At 38.7% G+C, this 19,470-nt stretch overlaps 1 protein-coding gene across 1 annotated transcript in view; it reads left to right on the forward strand.

Moving 5' to 3' along the window:
• Positions 1-19,470, forward strand: part of TMPRSS15 (transmembrane serine protease 15) — a 91,658-nt gene that overhangs the window by 25,215 nt on the left and 46,973 nt on the right. The window contains exons 10-14 of the mRNA XM_037890756.2: positions 1,151-1,259; positions 7,908-8,017; positions 10,183-10,320; positions 11,475-11,624; positions 19,209-19,314. Of these exons, the coding sequence (XP_037746684.1) occupies positions 1,151-1,259; positions 7,908-8,017; positions 10,183-10,320; positions 11,475-11,624; positions 19,209-19,314 (613 nt within the window). The remainder of the gene's footprint in view (positions 1-1,150; positions 1,260-7,907; positions 8,018-10,182; positions 10,321-11,474; positions 11,625-19,208; positions 19,315-19,470) is intronic.

Below are 19,470 nucleotides of genomic sequence, written 5' to 3' on the forward strand. Positions count from 1 at the left end.
TCTAACTGGGTTTACTGGGAAACGTAGTTTGGACACGTCTTTCCCCAAAAAATCCTCCCAACCCTTGCACCCCACTTCCTGGGAAAGGTTTAGTAAAAATCCTCACCAATTTGCATAGGTGACCACAGACCCAAACCCTTGGATCTGAGAACAATGAAAAAGCATTCAGTTTTCTTACAAGAAGACTTTTAATAGAAGTAAAGAAATCCCCTCTGTAAAATCAGGATGGTAGATCCCTTACAGGGTAATTAGATTCAAACCATAGAGAATCACTCTAGGCAAAACCTTAAGTTACAAAAAAGACACACAGACAGGAATAGTCATTCTATTCAGCACAGTTCCTTTCTCAACCATTTAAAGAAATCATAATCTAACACATACCTAGCTAGATTACTTACTAAAAGTTCTAAGACTGCATTCCTGTTCTATCCCCGGCAAAAGCAGCATACAGACAGACACAGACCCTTTGTTTCTCTCCCTCCTCCCAGCTTTTGAAAGTATCTTGTCTCCTCATTGGTCATTTTGGTCAGGAGCCAGCGAGGTTACCTTTAGCTTCTTAACCCTTTACAGGTGAGAGGAGTTTTCCTCTGGCCAGGAGGGATTTTAAAGGGGTTTACCCTTCCCTTTATATTTATGACAATATGCAAATGTAAAACTTTGTTCATTTTCATGTTCTTACTGGGCTTTTTGCATTTGTGTTTTTGGTTAATTCACTGATTTTTAAAAAAGGTGTGAACCACATCCTTCATGAGCTCAAGGATGAATGAGCAGTAGGAAATATGAACTCTAAAGGCAAGATCCTGTGTCTCTGTGAATGCACTTAATAATAATAAAACAGGGAAGGAGAATACAAAAAATGAATGGCTAGATAAGCAGTGTTGTCTCTGACTACTGTACAATGTTTTCCATAATATGTCAGTGAGACAAAAAAAAGTCAAGCTTGTACTGTGAAATCATACAGTTATAGGAGTTAGAGATAGGAAAGATCTATTGGGTCATTTAGCTTATCCCCCTGTCAATGCAGGACTGTTCCCTATAAAACATTTTACAAATTGTGGATATAAGCCTGTTTCTGAGCCCAGTTTCATTCAGGCAAACCTTCAAATTTCATATTGTACTATGGCAAATATTAATGATTATTTCTTTACAGCTACAACTTGTGATGGAAAATTTATGTTGACTGGCTCCTCTGGATCTTTCCACTCGATTAATTATCCAAAGCCTTATAATTCAAACATTGTTTGCCAATGGATTATACGGTAAGTAGCTTCAAAACATGTTGTTTCCTAGCATCTATTTGATTGTAAGGTGTTCTCATTTCCTGTGTATCAGAACGTATTCCCTGTGTTTTGTATTCCCTGTTAAGATGTTCGTGTAAAATGTACAATAGAAATTTCTTCCATTTATGTACACAGCTTTCTTTAAAATAAGGCACAAACTTCAAGAGTCAAATATACCATCAGTTTTTTCTCTTAGGATATTGGATGCATGAGGTGGTAGGGATGATGTGAGAAACCTTGGGTACTGACTTTCTATATATGTAAGTACTTGTCTGCTCTGGATAATTTGGGTGTATTACCACTCAGTTGACTCTCCATACCACAGAATGTTATCTTTAATAAAAATATTACTGGAAATATTACCTTCAAAGCAATAGTTTAGAAAGAGATAACTGTTGTTGATGAGCAGGATTTTCAGATGTGCCTAAGTGACTTAGGGGCACAAGTCTCTGCTGGAAGTCGATGGGACTTCCGTTCCTAAGTCACTTTGGCCCAGCTCTTCAAAGATTTTTAGACACTTAACTCCCATTGATTTCAATGGGACTTATGTGCCTAAATATCTTCAAGGATCTGGGCCTTAGGTGCTTCTGAAAATCCCACTCTATGCCAACTAGCACACTCAAAAGTACTTTGAGAGGCAAAGGTTCTTGTAATGTCTTCGTAAAATGGCAGTCTTGTGATCCTCATGTACCCAATGAGGGTGATTAATTTGGGAGTTAGACACCCAATTCTCACTGAAATTCAGTGGCAGTTGGGATCCTAAATCACACAGGCTCCTTTGAAAGTCCCAGTTTTTGAGGTTGTTCTGGCAGGGCAGGTCCTTAACTTGCCCATTTATCTCAACTAGTCAGCAGTGTATTTAAGTCTTCTGTTTTCCTTTTTATAAACACATTCATCACTCTCCAGCTTCTGATATCTGCAGTGCCATTCACTGATAATTGCTGGCAAACACTAATTATCAGATATAGTAGATATTATATATTAAGGGTCAGGTGAAACTTCCGGGTAGGCAAGACAAATCAGACTCCTGAAAGGGGCACAGTCTGGAAAGGTTGGGAACCACTGATCTAGGGATTTTGGACCAAGATTTTCAAAATTGGGTGACTAAAATAAGGCACCTAAATAAGTAGCCTGAGCACCCAACAGCTCTCAGTGACATCAGTGGAAACAGGTAGGTACTCAGTACTTTTGACAATCATGTACCTAAAAAAGGGTTTAGGACCCAAACTGTAGCCACCTAATTTTTAAAATATAGGCCTTGGTGATGAATTTACCCAATTTAAACACATGAAATAAATTATGGCCCACATACCTACAAAAGATGGAATAAGGCATAAGGCCCCTATTAGAGTCATTGGGGCTCTGCCTGAATGAAAGTACCCCTCTGTGATGGGGTGTCCATCCCAGACAAGGCTTGAAGGGGTAAGGCTGGCTATCAGGGCCAATGTGCTTCCCAGGCAGCACCTGGAGGAGGAGGCGAGAGCAGGAATTAATTAGGCAAGGCTCAGCTGGACAGGAACAAGCCCAGGAGCTGAGAGCAGAAAGGGGATACGTGGAAGTAGGCTCTAGTCACTCCCTGGAAGAAGGAAGGTGTGTTTGGGGGTATAGAGACAAGTAGCCTAAAGTTACTTCCTAGGAAGGAAGGAGGTGTGTGGCTGACAAACCCAGAGAAGAGGGTAGAGTCAAAAGGTAAGGAAAGCCTTCTGGAAAAGGCAGTAAGATCCAGGGTGGAACAGAGCTTGGCAGCTGACTAGAGGGTCTCTGAGCTGGAACCCATAGTAGCGGATGAGCCTGGGTTCCCCTGCCAGCCGATGGGGAAGTGTCACAGACCAGGCAGTAGTGAGTAGACTCCCTTGGACAGTTTGCCTTGAAAGACTTTGATGTCCCAGAAAGGGAGGTCCAAGACACAAAGAGGAAGCTGTAGCTGCTGATGTAAGAGGGGCCACAAGGTGAAAGAGGATGATGGGTGGGGAGACCACCACAGGTGGGGACAGCACCTGGAAGGAGCTAATCCCCAGAACGGTCAGGAGGATGCACCCCTAGTGGTGAGTGAACCCCATGACATCATCCCACAAAGGTCAGAGTAGGTCTGGATGAGAATGCTTTCATATTAAAATACTCCCATGTCAGTAATCTGAATCAAAATCACCCCATCAGTTATTACTAACAATAATACCTACCCTTTATATAGAAGCTCTCTAGCACTCCTCTGTCATGAAGTGATGAGATTGTGCTGCATAGTGAATTGATAGATAAAAGAGCATCACAGATAACATGCAAACATAAGAGGGAGTGTCCTGTATCTAAGGGTTAACCTTTGGATGCCACACCCTCTGGTGTAGTTGAGTCAAAGGCCTTTTAAAGGTTCATCTACTATGTCCAACATTACAGTAATTATGCATCAAATGTGTGTAGCTACATGTTTCTCAATGGGAAAAATAATTGTCTAGTTTTATTCTTCAGTTCTCTGCCTTAGAAAAGCCTGAGTACTCACAATGAAAGCCTGAAAAGATCAGCTGGGTATCTCCTAACTCAGGCATTTGTCTTCCTTCAGGGTGCAATTGTTTCTTTGGGGAGTCTTTTGAATTTTTCAGTCACCAATGGGATGCATTTTATGTTGTTCTTGTTAGAAAATATTTATTAAAAAAAATCAACCTGCAACACAACCAAGTTTGATCTTTTTCCATCCTTTCCTTCTCTACTAAGTAACCAAAAAGTTCAGCAGTGACCCCTGATAAAAGATGCTTTCTGTGTTCCCTTTTCTAGTTGTTTCCTTAATAAAGATATAATTTCATCTTTTTTTTTTTACCTAAAGCAGAAAAATAATATGATGGCAACAGTGTGGTCAATTTCCCTCCATCATATTTAATTACACAAGCAGTCCTCCCCCAGTGTATTTACTTTTCACAGCATTCTTCATCTTTTCATTTTCATAAATATATATATATTTATGTTTCTATCTGTGCACAGCCACAAAAGAAAAATAAAAAGGATTACAAGCTGCATGAAACCTTGTTCCATGTGTATCTCCTAACTGGTTATGACAGGCATGTTGAAACTGTTGCTTTCAAATCTGTATTTGGATTTCCACTGGGAATCACAACCACAGAGAACAACTAATCAATGGTTCTGTTGGAACGATTAATTGATTTTGGCAGTGGACTTATGGATCTTGGACCACCATGTATTTCTGATGGGGAGAGTAGAGAGAGAATCATTTAGAAAAAATATGGAGAATGTGATGGGGGGGAATAGGATGCAGCACTTGTGATATTGAACTGATGCAACAGACTGCGGTGCGACGCTTAGAAGTGAAGACATAGAGCCAACTCATAGGTTGGACAGCTCCGGTTCTTCTGAACTTAAATTGTGGTTTTGGAACAAGGAGGAAGGTAGCATGGACTAAGTCATAGATTCTGAAATCCTTTCTCTTGTTGATTATTGAAATATTCCACAAAAGTTCATTTGACTTAAATGAAGCTACTTGGGAATTAAGGTGATACTCATCATGAGCCAAGTATCAGAAGAGGGCCACAAATTAGCAACCAGTTTAAGAAAAAGAGCTACCCATTTCTACTTCTGATTCCAAATTATTAGAAGGTTCAAACCCTGAAGTGCATGTTTTATGTATGTAAGGAATCTGTAGGCTCTGGTAGTAACCAAGGTTATGAGTTATCACTATATAAGAATTTGCCCAATCATTAAGGCCTCTTAGAAAAGATAGAACAAATGGCCAAGAGAATAAAAACTCAAGGTCTAACACCTAGGTTTCTTCAATAGTTTGAGAAAAATCAGAGTAACATAAGAATGGCCATACTGGGTCAGACTAAAGGTCCATCCAGCCCAGGATACTGTCTACGGACAGTGGCCAATGCCAGGTGCCCCAGAGGGAGCGAACCTAACAGGTAATGATCTAGTCATCTCTCTCCTGCCATCTATCTCCACCCTCTGACAAACAGAGGCTAGGGACACCATTCTTTACCCATCCTGGCTAATATCCATTAATGGACTTAACCTCCATTAATTTATCCAGTTCTCTTTTAAACCCTGTTATAGTCCTAACCTTCACAAGGAGTTGCACAGGTTGACTGTGCCCTGAGTGAAGTCGCTGTAGCCTTTTGCAAGAGTGTACCACTGATGGAGCTAAAGAGACTTCCCCTTTTTCCTGTCTGTGAATGAATAAATGAGTGAATGAAAAATGTATTTAACATCAAACATTGATATTATATGATGTGCCAGATACAGCAGTGAAATAGGGAACTGGATTAAATCTAATATTATGATTAATATGTATATAAAATGAAAGGCAACTATAGGTGATACAGTTTTGGGCAAAATATTGAAGACTTTAATGACAGGGTTTATTCATGGGTGGTATTGTTAGGGAAGAAAGTAGTTGTGTTCATACTGATCAATTTTAGCTTAAGTGATAAAATAAGCCTAATGTTTGCAATCAAGCATGCTTATGCTGTCAAGCTAGTGAAATACACCTGCAGTGAGAGAGACAATAAATAAAAGAAATTGAAACCAAACAGTGAGTTTATAAGGACACTTGAGCACAGAGTAGAATAATCAGAAATGTAACTGGTTATATATAATGCATGGACTCAGCTCAGTCATACATACCAAGGTCTCACCATTGTTGTTGAAAGAAGAACAGAAATGGAAGATTTATACCTCTGTTTTGGCCTGGTGGAGAACAACAGTTCTTGAACTGATTTTGCATTGTATAATGGACTGTTATAACAAGTTTAAAGAGTATCAAAGAATATGGAGGGACTTTGTATAAATGATATGAACTTTGGAGATTTCAGCGGCTAGCAGAGAGTTGCTGGAGAAGCTGCAACTTGAGCAGGCATAACTGCAAAGCTAGTGAAGCTAGTGTTCAAGACACAACTCAAGTTGGTTGCACCAACAACTATGACCTAACTTGCTGTACACAAACTGGTGTAACAAAGCATGTTGCATAAAGTGCCTGGAAAATCCCAATCCCAGTTGCAAGAACTTAAAAGCTTATGTCTCGTTCCCTGAGAGGATGATGAGAACTCTTATTTTGGTTGGCCATTTCTAATATTCAGAAGTAGTATGGGTCACCATCTAATTGGTCCATTCCAGCACCTCCAAGAAAAGGATAAAGTTGAACCACCCAGCAGAAATGGGATCAAAGGGCCTATCTCTTTCAGTACATCACTTCCTGAAAGCCAAAGACATCTGGACCAGAGAAGACTAAGGTCCTGGACCAGCCACCAGGGACTCCTCCTGGTGACATTAAGTATCTCTCTCAGATAGAAGTCATTAACTGAATGTTTCTATTTTCCAGCAATTCTGGTTGCCTACTAGCGCACTGGGGAAAAACTATGGTTGTGTTTGTCTTTTGCTCCATCTGTGTTTGCAAAGTGAACAGCTACTGTGAATGAAAACTGAACTAAAAAGCTGACCACTAAGCAAAGATCAGGTGATACAGACTTTCTGTTAGGTGATGACCCAAATTAGTCAATTGACCACTTCCTGAAACTAGGTACCTACGTAGTAAGGATGTGTACATGCTTGTATATGTGCTTTAAGGATTGTCAGAGTTATAGTGTGTGTGTCCCTATTTTGTAATAGGTTCCAATCAAGATTATTGTAAAGTAGTTTTAGAAATGAAAACGTTTCTGTTGTTAACTAAGATTGTAAAAGAAATGTGCATTCAGCTACCATAGTGAATGGTTGCATACTGCCTTTTAAATTCTAGGTGTATACAGACATAAAATGAGACCAAGTGTACAAGCTTCTTGTACTACACTCAGTCTGTACCATTTGTCATAAAGGTATGAGTTTGTTAGACGGTTAGGAGTGTTAGTTAGATCCTGGGGCTAATATAATTAACTGGGAAATAGGTAATAAGAGTTGACTACTATAGATCCATTGGGAAAGAGATGTTGGTGAATTGTTATGAAAGTAACTGATAAAACTGTTGTGATCTAGCTTTGGATTGTTTTTTCCTCTCAGTTAGCAACATCGGAATTGAGAAACAAATGACTCAAGGGGGGCCCTGTTCTGAGGGACTCTGAGTCAAATATCTAAACTAAGTCACCTTCCCAAGATAGTAATTGAGGATAAATATTATTTTCTATTGTGGTTGTTTAATTTGATTCTGAAAACCTGAATGGTTATATCAACCAATTTTTTAGTTTGTGTTATCCAAATCATAATTCAACACTAGTTTTGTCTTCCTATATCCTATAATATTAGTTGCTACTGGCAAGGATATTTAATAAAAATCTGTAAACTGAAATTCAACTCTCGAGTCCATTTCTTTAGTTAAGCAATCAAAATTAAGAGAACCTTAAAAAAGGTGGTCTGGATAATCAATTAAGCAATTGCTTAAGTGAGGTTTGTTTCCTACAGTTTCCACAGGTGAAGAGGCTTCCCATCTGTTCTCTTTTGCTATTGTACAAAGTGTAATGCTTCATCTAAAATTTCACCATGATTTCACAGATTGGAAAAGCTGATAATGCAATTCCCATAATTTTTCTGCACTATCCATTAAACAGTCTTCATACGAACAGTTCATTTACTACAGACAAGGAAAATTACTGAAGCATATAATCTTACTTTTTTTCTTTTGTTTTTTTGTTATTTTAGTACAAATCAAGGATTATCCATTAAACTAAACTTCACTTCCTTTGATACCCAACAATATGCGGACATTTTAAATATTTATGAAGGTACAGGACCAAGCAAGATTTTAAGAGGTAAGGCAGGATTACTTTTCAGTCATTATTATATTTGAAGTGACTCAAATACATGCATATAGTTGTCCAGATTACCTTTTTCTTTGAAGATTTCTGATCTAAATATATTTGCTTACTCATTTAAAGTGGCTTGCTAAATGTTGTTCTAAGATACAAAGGAGAGAGTCACTTTTTAATGCTTTATTTGGCTTATGGTCTAAGTAAATCTGAAGATCACCAATGCATACTATTTACCACTGTGTCCTATTTTAAAGAAGTGAGATTCCACCTGTATTTTACTTGAATAAACCCATTTAAGCAACTTTTGATGAGGGGTTTTAATACATATTTAGAGAAAAAGTTGGGAGGTTTCCTTATCATTTATAGTCTTTGTCTTTGTAAGTGAAGGGAAATGTGCACTACAAATAGTGTCTGGATGGAGAAGGGGATATATAGTGAAGAAACGTGAAATTCTGTCTTTGTGACATTATCTCACCTCACCCTTATACACACGTGGTTCCTTTGTGGAGGATCAGGAAGCTTCAATTGGGTGATCCCTTGATAGTATTGCTTCTGCAGCAGCTGTGCTTCCCAGGAGGTGAAGGAATGGTTGGGGAAAAGGTCTGGTGGTAGTATAAAGGCATTGGACACCTTAATGCATGTTACCAACACTAGCTCTCTCCAAAATCTGTAGATCAAGGGGATAGAACCTTGGTCTCTTCCAAGGGGCACTGCGTGTGCCATGAAGGAAGAATTACAAGGGATTTCCACACAGAGTTTCCATTCCACTAAGGAGGAAAAAACTATGGAAGGGAAGAATTTGGTACATACATATCTATAAAAAGAAAAGGAGTACTTGTGGCACCTTAGAGACTAACCAGTTTATTTGAGCATAAGCTTTCGTGAGCTACAGCTCACTTCATTGGATGCATGCTTATGCTTATGCTCAAATAAATTGGTTAGTCTCTAAGGTGCCACAAGTACTCCTTTTCTTTTTGCGAATACAGACTAACATGGCTGCTACTCTGAAACCTATACATATCTATGTCATTCTAGTTTTTAATTATCATTTTGACATATTTTTAAAGATTTATAGAATTAAAATGGGCAAAAAGTTCCTCTCCAGGAGAGCGCACACTTGCTAACTGTATGAAATTGTCTAAAAATTGAGAGAGGAAGAGAGCCTAGCCTAAACTCCACTTCATAATGGAAACTGGGAGTCCAGGATTTGCCTCCCCCTGGATATATTATAATGCAGTGACTCATAAAATAGGACCTGACCCAATGCCAATTGAAGTTAATTTGAGTCTTTCCACTGACCTCATTTAGGTATTGGCTCATGCTGATAACCAGGAGGCTAACTACATGACTAAGTTACTTGTTGTATTACCCCATTAGTTTCATAAATAATTTTTAGAATTCAGTCATATGTGATTTTTGACTACACTGTAATTGCTGTTGTTATTTTTTCATACTTTTATGATGTATACGTTATTAAGAAAATTAAACTACAATGTAATCATAGTGTATTTAAAGTTCTTTGATTCTAAAAATAAAAGTATTAATTACCAAATGGGGTAAGCTCAAATAATGAAATCATGTAGTCAACCTTCTGGTCTTAGGGGTTTGGAGTTTATACATGTATCAAAAACTCCAGAATATTTAGAGGGAAATAAGTGTGAAGTTGAAGAGCTAATATGTGAATAAAGAAAAGGAGGACTTGTGGCACCTTAGAGACTAACCAATTTATTTGAGCATAAGCTTTTGTGAGCTACAGCTCACTTCATCGGATGCATTCATCCACAAGTACTCCTTTTCTTTTTGTGAATACAGACTAACACGGCTGCTACTCTGAAATATGTGAATAGTTAGATATTACAAAATACAATTAAAGCACAACCAGTTTAGTTACAGTCATTCACTAGCTGGTATCTGTGCTGAAGTTAAAGTAAGATGGATGTGCAGATCTGAGGGACCTCACAAAAATAATTATATTTTAGCTAATTAGAAAAATGTTGTTTTGTTTGTTTTTTTAGATAGAGCCACCACTTCTGTAAAGAGGGATTTATTCAGAATTGAAAAAAACAGTCATACTCACTCTCTTTTTATAATAGCACCACTCATTTTAAGTGACATCGAATTACCTTCTGTAATTGACAGTTGCTTTTTTATTCATTTATTCTTAGCTTCGCTCTGGGGGACAAATCCTGGAACAATTTACATTTTTTCTGATGAGGCTACTGCAGAGTTTATTACAGATTATTCTGAAAATTATAATGGATTCAATGCAACATATACCATTTTTAGTACCAGTGAGCTAAGCAGTAAGTGTCTTTTGTCCTTTGTTATTTCTCAACAGCAAAGGCTGATGAATCTGTATTTTGTGTTTGATAAAGGGAGAAAGTGGAGATGTTGAGAGCAATGAACTGCTACATTTTACGGCCCAGTTCTGCAACTGGGTGGATCCTTCTGCTTCTTCGAAGCTCCATTTACTTCAACATGAGCCTTAAGATCGGCCTATGTGGAACTGATTGTAGTATCAAGGCATTATGATATTATTTATATTACAGGTTTAATAAAAATTAAAGCTCGGGGATACATCATAAGAAATATATTTAAGAATGAGCAATTGAAAATCATTGGCATTACCATTTGTTCTTCAGTATCTGCTCACTTGAGGGTGAATTAAACTGTGGAGTTACTGGTGTCCTAACTCATTGCAATGAGTGATGGTCCTAGAATAGTTAAAGCAAATGGAGGAGCATATCAGCTTCAGTCAGTAGAAATACTGGAAGAAAATCTGTTTGTAGCCAATCTGTTTGTGATAAATGAAGGACAACTACATGAGTTAAGGTTAGGTGTTTCCAGATATTCAGGGGAAAAATTAGACATAGGCTAGACAGGTGGCTGCTATCTAGGATGCTACATTTTGAGTAATGGGGGTGAGGAGGGCATGACCCTGGGGGAGAATATGGCTACACGAGGCAGCTGTCTGGCCAAAATTCCTGTGCTCTGGGAACCCTTGCATAAGGTGTGAGCTGCAATAGAAAGTATGACGGCCAGAAGACAAGATCCCCTTCCTACTGAGGAATAATATTGAGCAAGATATTGTGGGAAAGAAAAAGAATTGTGGAAGCCTTCAAAAGGAACAATGCTGGAGTGAACACAGGGAAAGCAGAAGAAAAGAGAATGGGATATTGTTGACCTGTGGAGCATCAAAGGAATTCTTAAGTGCCTGAGCACTTAGTGTCAGCTCCAGGGATACTGCAGCACATAAAGGAGTTTAGGCTTATTAGGAAAACATATACACTGTTTTAACTTTATAATGTTGCTCCTGAGAGGAGTGAATCAAAAATGGCCATATGTTGCAGTCCTCAAAGGCATTCTTAAAAATTCAAACTGTTTTTTCATAGAAATGCACAGTTGGACATGCTGATGAAACCACCACTCTTACGTTCTTATCTAATATTATTCACAGATAATGAAAAAATTAACTGCAATTTTGAAGATGGCTTTTGTTACTGGATTCAAAGTTTAGAAGATGATAGTGAATGGGAGAGAATTAGTGGGCCTACCTTTCCCTTTATGTCTGGCCCTGATTATGATCATACATACGGCAATTTGTCAGGTAAGAACAAATTATAGGAAAGAGTTTAATAGAAGGAACATCCAAAGAAAAAAGTTAATTTTAAACAATTAGAGAATATTCATGGGCTGCAAATTTTGAATTAGTAATTGTGAATACTCATCCTAGAAAACTGAATCTGAAGTTTATGCTTATTCAATGGGAAAACAAAAATATCCCCATATGATCTGTCACCCAATCAATGCTAATCAATGTAGTTTGAATTTCACTTTGAATAATCACAACAAACTGTTTGTGAGACTGAGAATTATTCAGAATTTATTCAGCCATTAATTAAATACAGATAATTGTAATCTGCTGAAATACACGTTACTTACAGAAAAAGAGGCAAAACTGCCTAATATATTATTTGGTATAAAGTATTCATCTGACTGTAATACATAAATGTACACTCCCTAATCAGTCTTGAGAACAGTATCTTATTTTCATTCTCAAATTCTGCATGCCAGATCAGTTGAAATAACAAGGAATTCATTTAGTAAAACATTTGACAATGATTTTCAACTCTGAATTTTTCATTTATTCTAGATGTTTCCTCTTTCACCTCACTAGATCTAAACTGACAGTTCTTAGATGCAGTATTGCCATTATTCAACTTTCAGATTTCTACTGCCTCAGTTTGATGTAAACATATGAGCTGGCATCATTATACACAGATATTAAAAATGTTCTGTTTTGTTCGCTTCTCTCCAAAAAAAGCAAAAGAGATAATACACATTCAACAAGCCTCAGAACCAAATCAGCATAATACTTCAAACGTACACTAGAAAAGATTACTTTCAACTTAAATTAGACTTAAACCTCACCTCACTTTCTTCACATCATATTGTATTATACAGTGCCATTCCTCATGCCAAAAGGATGCATGCTACATAATAATACATATAAACAGCACAAGCACCAAAGAAAAATTATATGTATTATTAGACATGCTTCTCAAATTGATTCAGATTGCTCAGAGAATTAATGAACCAAGGATCAGAAAGAAGTGCATTGCTTGAAATATTTGCAGACATTTTCAAAATAGGGATGACTTGTTTCCATTTCATCTCTCACTCACCTACTTCTAAAGAAAACCTTTTCAATATTGTTGAGGATCATGGAGTGGCTGATATGGGACTTGATTAATAAATAATTAAAGGAGGGTCCTCTGGTGTCCATGCCTTGTCGTGGGGAGACAGCTTGCATGCTCTAACGATCTCCAGAATCTGTGTCTGTGAGGGCTTTTTGCTTCTGGTAGGTTCAACCATGCCAGATTGGTCTGTGGGGGAGGGACCAGACAAAACAGACACCCTGGTCCTCCAGGTTGGGGGTTAGGCACAGGGCTAACAACCCTGTCCCGTAAAAAACAAAATATGTTATGGAAACAGAGACGGAAAAATCGACCTTTACTGTGTGTGATAGCCTGGAGGAGTCAATGACCCATATGGCTGCCAGTGGTGAAAACCAAAAGGAAGCCACTGGCATGAAGACTGAAGTGCTCAACACCAAGACAAAAACCAAACTTGTTTTTTGGAATGTACGGACAATGTATGAAACAGAGAAGCTAGCCTAGGTCACAGCAGAGATTAAATGCTACAGCTTGTACACCCTGGGTGTCAGCAAGAGCCGAGGGATTGCATCAGGAAGCTTAACAGCAGCCTCGGGAGAAACTTTGCTGTATTCTGGATGGGATGATGGACAACACCATGAGGGGTGTTGCTGTCCTTTTGAAGAAGGTAGTAGAGCATTACCTGCTTGAATGGAAGTCCATCAGCAGCAGACTTATGAGAGCCAGACTGAAAGGGAAACATAATAATATCACCCTGGTTCAATACTATGCTCTGACAAATGACAGTGATGAAGAAATAAAGGAAAAATTCTACCTTACACTACAGGTGGAGTTATAGAGAGTACCATGCTACGACCTAACTATCGTCATGGGAGACCTGAATGCCAAGGTCGGTAAGGACAACACAAAAAATGACAGAGCAATGGGAAGATATGGGTGTGGCATCATGAATGAAAATGGAGAGAAGCTAGTTGATTTCTGTAATATGAAAGACTTAGTCATTGGCAGAACCCTATTTCAATATTGTGAAATTTACAAGCTGACATGGTGTTCTCCAAATGGCAGAGATAAGAACCAGGTTGACCATATCATGATCAATGGCAAATGGCAGTGCTCACTGACAGATGGGAAAGTGAGAAGGGGTGCAGATGTTGGCAGCAACCACCACCTTGTGACAGCCTCCATCAAGCTAAAGCTGAGAAGTGTGGGTCCATCAAACAAGGGACATAGACATTATGACATTGACAAGTCCCCTGAAATACAGAAAGCCTTTGTTCTGCAGTTAAAGAACAGGTTTCAAGCACTTGCAGACAGTGAAGCCAGCTACAGGCAGAAGAGAAGGAATGACTGGATTACACCCAGCACAGGGAACACCATAGAAACCAGACTAGCCCAGAAGAAAAAAGTTGTAGACACAAAATCCCAAAAGCTAAAGGACAAATACCGCAAGCCGTATAGCAAGACACATCGGGAGGTCAAACGCCTTGTAAGAGCAGACAAATGACATTTATTGATTATCTGGCAACACAAGCAGAGGATGCAGCTGCTTGTGGTGAACAAGGAACTGTCTACAAAATGAAGCAGCTTATCAGTGGTAAATGGCAAACACCAACAAACACTCTCATCAGGAACAAGCAAGGACACCTACTAACAACCGAAAAAGAACAAGAAATGTGCTGGACAGAGCATTTCAAAGAATTGTTGAACAGGTAGCCACCTAAAGAGGAAGCAAACATCCAGGAGGCAGAAGAAGAACTTGATATCAACACAGACACCCCAAATAAGGAAGAGATCATTCAAGCCATCAAATCCTTAAAAAATGGGAAAGCTCCTGGCAAGGATAACTTAAATGCAGAATTGTTCAAGGTAAATCCTAAGTTAGCAGCATCTATCCTGGCACCTCTATTTACATCAGTCTAGAAAAGGGAAAAAGTGCTGGATGAGTAGACCAATGGGTCAAGTGAAATGAAGTGAAGATACCAAAGAAAGGAACACTCAGTGATTGTAATAACTGGCATGGTATCACACTTTTATCTGTGCCAAGCAAAGTATTGTGTAAGATCATTGTCCAGCGTATATCAGAGGCAGTCGATAGCGTTCTCAGAAAAGAGCAAGCTGGTTTTTGGAAAGTGCATGGATGCACAGACCAGATTTTCACTCTATGAAACATAATAGAACAATGCTTAGAATGGCAATGGCAGCTCTACATAGACTTCATAGACTTTGAGAAGGCTTTCGATAGCATTCACAGGACCAGCCTATGGTGCATTCTGCAGGCATATGGAATCCCTCTCCATATAATCAACATCATCAAAAGCTTTTATTTCAACTTTACATGCAGTGTTGATCACAGTAAACTCAGTTTTGAAGTCAAAACAGGAGTACGTCAAGGGTGTCTCATGTCTGCAATCCTGTTCAATGTTGCCATCGACTGGGTAATGCAGCGTATAACAGAAGACATGCCAAGAGACATTAAATGGACACCCTTCTCATCCTTTGAAACCTGGACTTGCAGATGATCTTGCTCTCCTATCACATACCCAACACCATATACAAGAAAAAAACAACTCGACTCAATACATTCAGCCAGCAAATTGGACAGAAAATCAACCACAATAAGACAGATATCATGACATTTAATATTGCCTCGCCATCACCAGTACGGATAGAGGATTATGTTCTCGCCAATGTACAAACATTCACATACTTGGGCAGCACCATCAGCCAGGACAGTGGAACAAGCCAGGACATCCGGAAAAAAATCAATAAAGCCAGGAATACCTTCAGGAGCTTAAATACAGTCTGGAAATCATCAACATACAAAACCAAAACCAAACTCAAGATTTATCAGAGCTGCATACTTTCAACATTACTTTATAGTGAAGAATGCTGGGGAATGAGAAAGTATGACATGTCCATACTGTCTTCTTTCCACACAACCTGCCTCAGAAAAATCCTTTGTATCTTTTGGCCCAGAACAATCTCAAACCAAGATCTGTTGACACAGTGCATCCAAGAGGTTTTGAAAACCATCATTGCCAGGAGATGTTGGAGATGGATTGGTCATGTGCTTCAGAGAGAAAGTGATTCCATCACCAGAGTGGCAATAAGATGGGCACCTGAGGGCAAGCTAAAATGAGGCAGCCCAAAAACAACATGGCAAAGAGCTGTGGAAGACAAGCTGAAAAACCTGGGGCACAGCTGGGGAACCATTGAAAGACTTGCCAGAAACAGATTGGAGTGAAGGAGCTTCGTCACTGCCCTAAACGCCAGAGGTGTAATAGGAACGTGATGATCATGATGATGATGAATATGATTAATGCCATTGTCAAGGTTCCTCCCCTACTCTGAACTCTAGGGTACAGATGTGGGGACCTGCATGAAAAACCTCCTAAGCTTATCTTTACCAGCTTAGGTCAAAACTTCCCCAAGGTACAAAATATTCCACCCTTTGTCCTTGGATTGGCCGCTACCACCACCAAACAAATACTGGTTACTGGGGAAGAGCTATTTGGACACGTCTTTCCCCCCAAAATACTTCCCAAAACCTTGCACCCCACTTTCTGGACAAGGTCTGGTAAAAAGCCTCACCAATTTGCCTAGGTGACTACAGACCCGGACCCTTGGATCTTAAGAACAATGAACAATCCTCCCAACACTTGCACCCCCCCTTTCCAGGGAAATGTGGGATAAAAAGCCTCACCAATTTGCATAGGTGACCACAGACCCAAACCCTTGGATCTGAGAACAATGAAAAAAGCATTCAGTTTTCTTACAAGAAGACTTTTAATAGAAATAGAAGTAAATAGAAATAAAGAAATCCCCCCTGTAAAATCAGGATGGTAGATACCTTACAGGGTAATTAGATTCAAAACATAGAGAACCCCTCTAGGCAAAACCTTAAGTTACAAAAAGATACACAGACAGAAATAGTTATTCTATTCAGCACAATTCTTTTCTCAGCCATTTAAAGAAATCATAATCTAACACGGACCTAGCTAGATTACTTACTAGAAGTTCTAAGACTCCATTCCTGTTCTGTCCCCAGCAAAGCAGCATATAGACAGACTGAGACCCTTTGTTTCTCTCCCTCCTCCCAGCTTTTGAAAGTATCTTGTCTCCTCATTGGTCATTTTGGTCAGGTGCCAGCGAAGTTACCTTTAGCTTCTTAACCCTTTACAGGTGAGAGGAGTTTTTCCTCTGGCCAGGAGGGATTTTAAAGGGGTTTACCCTTCCCTTTATATTTATGACAGCCATTCAACATGAATTTATGGAAAATAGATCCTGTCAAGCTAACCACATCATTTTTGGTGAAATTAACAAGTATGGTTAGTAAAGGTAGTAGTGTAGATGTAATATATTTAGACTTCTGTAAGGCATTTGACTTGGTGCCACACGACATTTTAATTAAAAAAACTAGTGATATAAAATCAACATGACCCACATTAAATGTATTAAAAGCTGGTAAACTCTGATAGGTCTCAAAATGTAATTGTAATAGGGAATTATCTACAAAAGGATGTGTCTCTAATAGGGTCCTGCAGGGATTGATTCGTGGCCCAATGCTATTTAACATTTTTATCAATGATCTGGAAAAAAGACATAAAATCATCACTGATAAAATTTGGAGATGACACAAAAACTGGGGGAGTTGTAAATAATGAAGGGGACGGGTCACTAATTCAGGGCAATTTGGATTGCTTTGCAAACTGGGCTGAAGCAATAACAACATAAGAATGGCCATGCTGGGTCAGACCAAAGGTCCATCTATCCCAGTATCCTGTCTTCAACAGTGGCCAATACCAGGTGGCCTAGAGGAAGTGAACAGAGCAAGTAATCATCAAGTGATCCATGCCCTATCACCCATTCCCAGTTTCTGACAAACAGAGCCTAGGTACACATCCCTGCCCATTCTGGGTAATAGGCAATGATTTTTAATAAGGGGAAAATGTATACATCTGGTAACAAAGAATGTATGCCATACTTAGAGGATGGGGACTCTATCCTGGGAAGAAGTGACTCTGAAAAAGATTCGGACATCATGGTGGATAATCATGTGAACATGAGCTCCCAGTGCAGCTCTGTGGCTAAAAGGTTCTGTTGATCCATAAAAAGGGAAATCTTGAGTAGGAGTGGAGAGGTTATTTTCTCTCTTTATTCGGCACTGGTGCAATCGCTGCTGGAATATTGTGTCCAGTTCTGGTGTCCAGAGTTCAAGAAGGATGTTGATAAATTGTAGAGGGGTCAGAGGAGAACCAGATGAGTGATTAAAAGGATTAGAAAATATGTCTTCTATGCATAGACTCAAGGAGCTCAATCTATTTATCTTAACACAAGAAGGTTAAGGGATGATTTGATTAACGTACATGGTGAACAAGTATTCAATAGTGGGGTCTTCATCCAGCAGAGAAATGTATAAGTGTAAAAAGTGTAAATAAGGTATAAATTTTTATCAGTGAGAGTAATTAATCATTGGAACAATTTACCTAGGGTTGTGGCAGAATCTCCATTGCTGGCAATTTTAAAATCAAGATTAGATGTTGTTCTAAAAGATATTCTCTAGGGATTTTGGGGGGGACATTCTGTGCCCTGTGTTATACAGTAGGTCAGATTAGATGATTACAGTGGACTTAGATTCTACTAATCTATGATTATGAGCATCTCTAAATCAATACAGAAATGAAGAACCTGATTTGGATTTCATTCTACAAACCAATCTTTTATGTATTTTAATGAATCTTGCAGACATGAAGCATCTATACAACAGAGGTGAAATCCTGGCATCTGTAAGTTTTCTTGGAACCAGAATTTCACCTTTAGGACTCTTAATTCTGTGGCTAACATTGTCTTTCTGATCTGAAATGAAAGTGTTTCTCCACTTAATTTTACCCCATTTAGCATTTTCACATTGCAAAAGAAATTTTCAGCTCCTAGCCTCAACTAATTAATGTAGACAACTCTAGCAAACACATTACCAAACAATGTATGTTTCATGTTGATGTTGCTTCCACCTATGACTTATTGTCCCAATCTTTTTTCCTCCCCCCCCACATCCCATTATGGTATGAAGGGTTCGGAGTGGTATGGAGGGTACGGAGTGGGAAATAATCTCCCTCCAAAAGCCTGTACAATTGTCATAAGGGCAGACTTTGATTCATTCACTATAAACTCCTTGGGTTAAATCCTGCCCCACCTGGTGAAATTCCCATTGACTTCAATGGGACCAGATTTTCACCCCTTGAGTAGTTGCTCAGTCATTTTGTAGGTTAAGGGCCCATTAAAATATATAAGTTTTAAAACTATTGCTTACCAACATGCATAACTTTACACTTACATTTTCACCTGCTATTGTGACATTCCCCACTCTTCCCGTGTATTTCGCTCTATCTGCAGTTAACACTGCTGTTTCTGATATTTTTTACTAACCAGATTCTTTTTATTGACTATAATAATTTAGTGTCATCATCAAACTTCATCAACTTGATAGCCAATGAAAGATATTTATTGTTTTACAGGATTTTATATTTCAACACCCACAGGATTTACAGCAAGACAGGAGAGAGTTCGGCTTTTTAGCTTGCCTTTAGTTCCGGCTTCAGATCAATTCTGTCTAAGTTTTTGGTATGTTAGAAAGCATCTGCAAGTTATATAATTGCTAAATATCACCTTTTAATTAAGAATGAAATCATATCTAAATGTATTTTTGTCATAAATTATTTGGTCAATTGGTTCAAAGTCTAGAACCTGGCTAGACCATGCAGCGCCAGGAGTGCAGCA

The sequence above is a fragment of the Chelonia mydas genome, chromosome 1 (genome assembly GCF_015237465.2).
Source record: "Chelonia mydas isolate rCheMyd1 chromosome 1, rCheMyd1.pri.v2, whole genome shotgun sequence".
Taxonomy (NCBI): domain Eukaryota; kingdom Metazoa; phylum Chordata; order Testudines; family Cheloniidae; genus Chelonia; species Chelonia mydas.